Source organism: Oncorhynchus keta, chromosome 25 (assembly GCF_023373465.1).
Source record: "Oncorhynchus keta strain PuntledgeMale-10-30-2019 chromosome 25, Oket_V2, whole genome shotgun sequence".
NCBI lineage: Eukaryota > Metazoa > Chordata > Actinopteri > Salmoniformes > Salmonidae > Oncorhynchus > Oncorhynchus keta.
The window spans coordinates 7331730-7339080 of NC_068445.1; the positions used below are offsets into that span (position 1 = coordinate 7331730).

A 7351-nucleotide genomic window follows, 5' to 3' on the forward strand; every position below is an offset into this window, starting at 1 on the left:
TGGGAACAAGTCACTCAGGACCTCATATCTGAACAGACAGCTAATAAACTCAGAAATCACAATGGGACTGCTTGAGTTTATTAAGGATTATTTTCTTGGTTTCTGGGACTATGAGACCCCCAAGGTAATGGTGGTTAAAAACAAAAAACTTGGAGTCATATATAGGGGGGTTCAGTTTCTTGTGATCACCTATTTCATCTGGTAAGTACTGGCCTCCTGTTTATGCATGCATAAAAATATACCATTTGAAATAGTATTGTCTTGGTGTGTAACTATCCTGTTTCTTGTTGTTGTGATTGAGTATTTATGTTGCATTATCTATGACCTGCCTTGGATATTGCAGATACTGTGCCTAACAAGGCAATGTTAAGTCCGGTATTGGAAAGCATAAGAAGTAAAGAATGATAGCTTAAACAAAAACATTGGTTGATTTTCAAGCTCAGATCAAATGTTCTGTCAGTGGACCCATATTTTTTGCTTTCAATAGCTATACTACCCATAACACTGTGATGTGAAATGAATCATTTGCTGAGAATAGCCACTTTGTGGTGAGGAAATGCCTTTCACTCGCAATTAAATCTCCAAACAAATATACAGCATAATTGATGGTAAGCACATAACGATTGCTGTGGTCAAGACGGACAGCTGTAGTCTCACTGGCCATCATTGTGTAATGTGATCCAAATTGACCAATTTTCATCGATTTTCATTTTCCTGATGGTCCTTGACGGAGATTTGTGTCTGTCTACTCATAAACATCATATCTCAGCTTTTTCAAACATTTTCAAACATTTAAAATCAAGTTTAAAATGTTTAAGTATGTCTCAAAGTAATCAGCATGTCACGAAGCCCAAAAGAAATGAACGGAGATCTTTATTGTCTGAATAAGCGCAAGTGTAGGCGTGCATTAAAGTGCAATTCAAATCACTTGGAAAGACTGGATTTGTCCACAGAACAGAAGGCACTCTGTGGCTGTCATATCACCCTTCTACAGGTATGTCTTTATCAGTCAGAAAGCCTATCAGGACAGTGAGACGAGGCCAGAGAGCTCAGTCTACACTAAGATGAAAGGCACAGCACTGCAGGGGGACCACATCCTGGACATGGTGGAATACGTCCGACCCTCAGAGGTGAGCCCACACTTTTGACTGGTACTGCACATTTTGCTCAGTCGCACGATCACTGATTAAGAAAACAGACTGATTTACAAATAATAATGAGTCCTTCAGGAAATACAATGATTTGTAGATCAGTCCGTCTGCGGTCACCGACTGCAATGCAGTCGATCCTGAACATGCACGCTTGGCTCTATTCATCAAGCAAGGATCATAGGTAAAAATAGGTGTCAAAAAGATGATGCAATATGTAGCTATACTGTATGTTTTCTACATGTAGCCTATGTGATTAGTTACCATTGTGTGCTGTACTTTTTTCCCTGTGGCATTTCACCTCTAGGGCGGTGACGTGATCAGCACAATACTGAGACGAGAGGTCACACACAATCAGAGGCAAGGCACGTGTGCTGAGGTGAGAGGTCTCAACCATTGTCCACACTCATGTGTTCTCCTGAAACCAAAAAAAACAACTCAATAAAAATACTGCAGTCATTTTACATGGATCAATTCTAGGGCTTTAAATTAAGTTGTGTGCCTCCTGGAAAAGCTCTGTAAGATAATGTGATAAAGATATATCATTACCACTACCACCCCACAGCAGGACAGATGGGAAAAGCTGATAATGTCTAAACAATGATACTTTCCTTCCTTTTCTTAGCATTTCACTGTTCCCAGTGCCAACTGCTCAAAGGATGCTGACTGCACCTCAGGGGAAGTGAACTTTGATGGCAATGGTACGGACTGAAAAAGAGGAAACTAAGTGAAAAGTCCCACTAAGCCACTTCTATGAATCTGTCTGTCAGTAGATGGTCCAGCTACTGCATTCAGTCTGATGTGTTTCCTGTAGGACAGAGAACTGGGCGCTGTGTTCCCTACTACAACCAGACTTTCAAGACCTGTGAGATTCAGACCTGGTGTCCTATTGAGGACTATGCCGCAATATGGTGAGGGTCAATATCAATATGACATTTTAGATAGTAGGCAGTCACAAACAAAACGACTGTCTGCCTAGTCTGGAATAAGTCACTTGTAAAATCATAAAATAAAGAGAAATCTGTTGTTGTGGCCTTCAGGGAGCCGGCATTGGCAGAGGCCATCAATTTCACTGTTTACATCAAGAATGCCATCCATTTCCCCAAATTTAAAGTACTGAGGTATAGTATGAACCCCCTCAACAACACACGCATGCACGCACGGCTGTAAAGGGAACTGTTTCCCTGTTAATATGCAGCCTCAACTGTTTCTGCAAGCAATTCTCTCTTATCTCTTTCGCAGAGGAAACATCAAACCAAACAAACGAAATGGCCAGAAATATCTGAATAAGTGTCATTACAATGAGAAGGAACACCCATACTGCCCCATCTTCCGGCTGGGCTACATCGCAGAACAGGCCAGGGAGAAGTTCAGCGAGCTCTGCAGGACTGTACGTTTACACCCGCAATCTACATCCAGACAGTGACACTGTATATCCCATTTTACAAATCATATTAAGCATAGAGAACCCTTATTATTCGGGGCTCACATGAACGACAGAACACATGATCTCGGTCTAGCATCTCTAACACTATGTGTGCGTGTGTGATGTTTCAACATCAGACGGTGTTTACAGATCATGGAAATAAGTGGCTAAATAGATCATGGCAATCAAAACTAATAGAAACAATCCACATTAAGGAGGAATGAGAAGATGTGTTGGATAGAGCGGCTGTAATGGTTCAATTAGATAAGCGCATAAATTGTGTCCTGTCAGGGGGGAGTGATTGGAGTGCTCATCAACTGGAAGTGTGACCTTGATCTGGACCCCTCAGAGTGTACCCCCACATACTCCTTCCGTCGCCTGGATCTTCGGAAGAACCTGCCCAGCTCTGGCTACAACTTCAGGTGAGCCTCTTCATAGCATCTTGTGAACGCCTGGGTTGTATTCATTAGTGCACACGATAGCAAAATGTTTCGCAACAGAAACCAGGAAACGTGTGTCTTATTCGCCAGGTTGGTTTCTCTCTGTTTTAGTCCATTTTCTTCGGTTTGGTGCCTAGTGCATACGATCATGTCTTTACTATTGCCATCTCATTGACATGACCTACTGTAACGTTCAAGACGATCTCTGCTGTAACTTGGTTATGAAGAGGCATACAGGTCTTGACTTATAAAATGGTCTAGGTTTGCCAAGTATTACAGTAAGGACGGAGAAGAGTTCCGGACACTTATCAAGGCCTTCGGGATTCGTCTGGACGTCATAGTTCATGGACATGTATGAAGTTCCTCCTTCAACATCCTTCATCAGTACTCAATTAACCATTAACCAGTTGTTAAGAACGATTACTCGGTGACATAAAGCGATATGGACTCTGTCAATCTCATTTTCTGCAATAATTCCTCTCCAGGCTGGACGATTCAGCATCATCCCAACTATCATCAACACAGTGACAGCCATGACATCTGTTGGAATAGTGAGTTTGATTCTCAGCCCTCCCGTGGTATGTGTGGATGTCGTCTGTTTGTACCAGTTTCCTACCATCTCCTAGTTATTCATTGATATATTACTTTTCTTCATTCCAGTGTTCCATTATCTGTGACTGGATCATGCTCACGTTCATTGACAAGAACGATATCTACAGTGACAGAAAGTTTGATGACGTAAGACAATAACAAGTTGATTCCATGGATTCATGATCATATTTTCTTTTGCTAACCATTTTCTGCTATAGTACTTATCATTGCACACCCAGTTAGGTCATTTAGTTCCCAAAGAATATGGTAGTGTGTAAAAGTATGTGTATTGTGTAAAAGTATTCATATAATGTTGTAATAGTTCAGCCTTAGTCCCTACCTGTGTGTTAATATTGTTCTAGCGTGGTTTCCTGAACTCAGTCCTGGGGCCCATCCTGGGTGCACGTTTTGTTTTTCCCCCCAGCACTATACAGCTGATTCAAATAACCAACTCATCATCAAGCTTTGATTATTTGAATAGTGTAGTGCTAGGGCAAAAACCAAAACATGCACCCAGGGGGCTCCCAGGATCGAGTTTGGGAAACACTGGTCTAAAGTAATGTTATGCTATTCTGACTGTATATTTCTTCAGGACAGTAAAGTGCCCAGCCCCAGCCAGCTCCTCACAGTTCCCACAGAATTCACCATCAGCTATGGCTCCAACCACTCAGACCTGTCAGAGGGAGTGGCCCTGTGATGTCCTGCTGCTACAGTGCTATTTGGCCACATGCATGGAGGATGCTATTCCTCAGACACCTGACTGTTGGACGGACGGACAGACACACAGACAGACAGACAGACAGACAGGACGGCCTTTCCCCCAATCGGTCTCAGACGTCCGCAGAGAGGACTCTGATGGGTCCACCTCTGCGGAATTGAACTGAAAGACAGCCAAGACTTGATGGGTTAGTGTCAATTCCATGTAAATTCCTGTTGGTTCAGGAATTGAATTTATACACCAATAAATAAATTCCATGTCCAGTTCAATTGACAGGGACAGAAATTATACTGTTAAACCCAATCTCAAATGATTGCAAATTGTTTGAATTGAACATAAGAAAAATAAACCAAATCATTTACAGCAAACAGCTAAACATGTTGGAGTAAATTTTTACTGAGAACCGTCTTTCCACAGTCTAACCCGAACCAAGTCAATAACTGTATACTGTAATCTATATATGCAAACATAACAATAAATGTCTAACCAACTTGTAACGTGATTTCTGCCAGTCAATCACATACATGTCAGATTGGAAGGAATACGAAAACAGGATTTTTCTGGTTTGAAAACACAGAACTATGCATTTCAAAAGGCTGACCATTTTAGTATATATATACACACACACACACACATATATATATATATATACACACACACAGACATATTTTTAAAATACATTTTCCTTTATTATTTCCCACAAAACCTACCACCCCTCCCCTAATTGGAGTAAACTAATAAACAAGAACACTTAGGCTTCTACTTCCAACTTATAAATACTATATACATTTTACGGACATAATCTATTTTACAATAGTTATATTTAGTTTGTTTTTAGTCCTGGCCTTCCTCTAACATCTATTTCTGGTGTCCATCCAGTTTGATTTTTGATTTTGCCATATATTTTTATTAACTGCTATTTCACAAAAGTTCTGAACCTATATTCATTTTACAGACACAGTATATTTTACAGTCGTCTTCTTATTTGTCCCAACCAGCTCCATTCAACTCCTCCCATCTCTCTCTCTCTTAACACCATTCATATTGGATAGAATAGAATTGAATTGCCATATATTTTTCCAACTGTGCTGTGATGCTTCACAAAAGTTCAGAACCTTTTTATTCCTATCGTTTCTACAGATTGCGAATGAAAGATAAACATCATTGCTAAAAGTATTATTATAATATTGATCGATTGTCTAGGACTTTTCAAATAACCCAGCAGTGCTATCTGCAGCGTTAAGCTCCAGGTAAATGTTGCAATTAATCATGACTTTTAATAATTGGATCAATCAAACAAGATGACACAGTATACTATATTCAGGGAGACAACATTCTCTGGGACTCATATTGCCTCCTTCAATGTTCATGTAGATTACTGATGCTGAGCATATACGGGAATAAAAAGGCACAGAGGTCCAAGAGGAGAGCTACACTCAGAGCTCAGAGAGTAATCAAATAATGATTACATTTCCCACAAAATGGTTTCTATAACAAGATTGTGTGACATCCATCTGGACTCGTGGAGAGTAATAGAAACATCGATAGTGAAAAGGACTGACGTCTGAGGTCTAATGGTTCCGTGTCTTACGCAGTCGATGGATTGCTGTTGTCTGTCGACAGCCACAATGACACTTTGGAACTAGGTGATATGAACACACAGAGTCAGATACCATGGACGCAACAAGAAAAAGCAAGACAACGCTATTCAAAGTAGACACCCTTCGCCGTTCAATTGCATTGGCACCCCCCCCCCCTGCAACATTCCATAGGTAAACAAAGCGTAAAAAGTGACATCGTAAATATCTTGAGCTCTGTATTTCACTCCATCGTTTAAAACAAACTGTCGGTCGGCAGGGAACCAAACCAATGCAACCAATCTAATTGTGAGACAGCTCCAGTGTAGATGTGAAATTAGATTACTGGTCTGAGAGAGATGCCCATCAGCAAAGTGAGTTCTCTGGAACAATGAGGTTATCGTGATGGAGGTAGATGGCTTAACATAATTTTAGACTGGGATATGCCATCACGAGTAGATGTTTTCTTTACAGATGACAACAAAGGGAGCCAGGGATGAATGTGCACTCTTCCTCATCATCCTCACTCCAGATAGCATTTGTTGGTTTAGCCTAAAGCCAAGCACTTCTGCACTAAACTGGCATTTCAATTCCAGGCAAATCATCTTCACAATATCAGCAGTATAGTAATGATACGTTGGTATTGGAGCAGCAGGCTCCGATAGCCTTCTGTGTTCTGGTTACACTGAAACTCACATCTAATGGATCTCCCCTAATTGTCTATGACCCTGAAGACTGGGGTTCAATCCCTGTGTCCACCCCACATAATTGTATTTTAATCTCCATGAAATAAAAACTCAGACTATTCCTCTGAGCCACATTAGCATCCAATTAGAGGAAGGAGAGTCAGCATCCAATTAGAGGAAGGAGAGTCACCATGTTAAGTTTAGGAATGGTGGGGTTTCCTGATCTGGGCAGCAGCACTCAAAGAGTGTTTACATGCGCACTAATAATTCGATATTGAACAGATTATTGCAATTATGCAATTGTCATGTCAACATTTTACTCGGTTTATTTTAAATCGGCGTAAGGTCAAAAGCAAATAAGCATATATTTATGATTATAACACTGGTTTTCTGAGCAATCTTTAGAATTATTAGGACAAGTAATCACCTTAAAAATCGGCGTTCCAGCGGTATATTTGATCTGCGCATATTCCAGCACCGGACGAGAGCATCCCTCTTTAGTGTGAGTGAAATGAGTTCGGAACAACAATGTATACGAAGTAGTTAACGTAAATTTTGCCCGAACTAAGAATAAAATAGGTTTCTCAAAAATACATGTTCGCTGTGGAAGAACGTTTATTATGAGTGCCGATTTCCTGCATTTATCAGCGTCATCGGGTAGTCTGATTTCAGATGTGTCCATGTAAACAGAAACTGATAAACGGGACTGATAGAGGATCTCACTAACTCTGCCTTCAGAAAATGTGCATTGAAAGAAACTGTCCA

The 7351-nt window shown here is 40.6% G+C and overlaps 1 protein-coding gene across 1 annotated transcript; it reads left to right on the forward strand.

Moving 5' to 3' along the window:
- LOC118357895 (P2X purinoceptor 2-like) lies at nt 1-4814 on the forward strand. Its single transcript, XM_035735204.2, has 12 exons — nt 1-201; nt 995-1130; nt 1456-1527; nt 1774-1849; nt 1963-2059; nt 2189-2269; nt 2391-2538; nt 2866-2996; nt 3276-3366; nt 3500-3565; nt 3675-3752; nt 4198-4814. The coding sequence occupies exons 1-12, from the start codon at nt 62-64 to the stop codon at nt 4300-4302; spliced, it is 1221 nt and encodes a 406-aa protein (XP_035591097.1). The 5' UTR covers nt 1-61; the 3' UTR covers nt 4303-4814.
- Nucleotides 4815-7351: the final 2537 nt, after the last annotated feature.

What these genes read in the sequence shown, in the direction of transcription:
- LOC118357895 (XM_035735204.2), top strand. Translation starts at nt 62, where the DNA reads ATGGGACTGCTTGAGTTTATTAAGGATTATTTTCTTGGTTTCTGGGAC. An exon ending in GTGATCACCTATTTCATCTG is followed by an intron (nt 202 to 994) that starts GTAAGTACTGGC and finishes ACCCTTCTACAG; the next exon opens with GTATGTCTTTATCAGTCAGA. An exon ending in TCAGCGAGCTCTGCAGGACT is followed by an intron (nt 2,539 to 2,865) that starts GTACGTTTACAC and finishes GTGTCCTGTCAG; the next exon opens with GGGGGAGTGATTGGAGTGCT.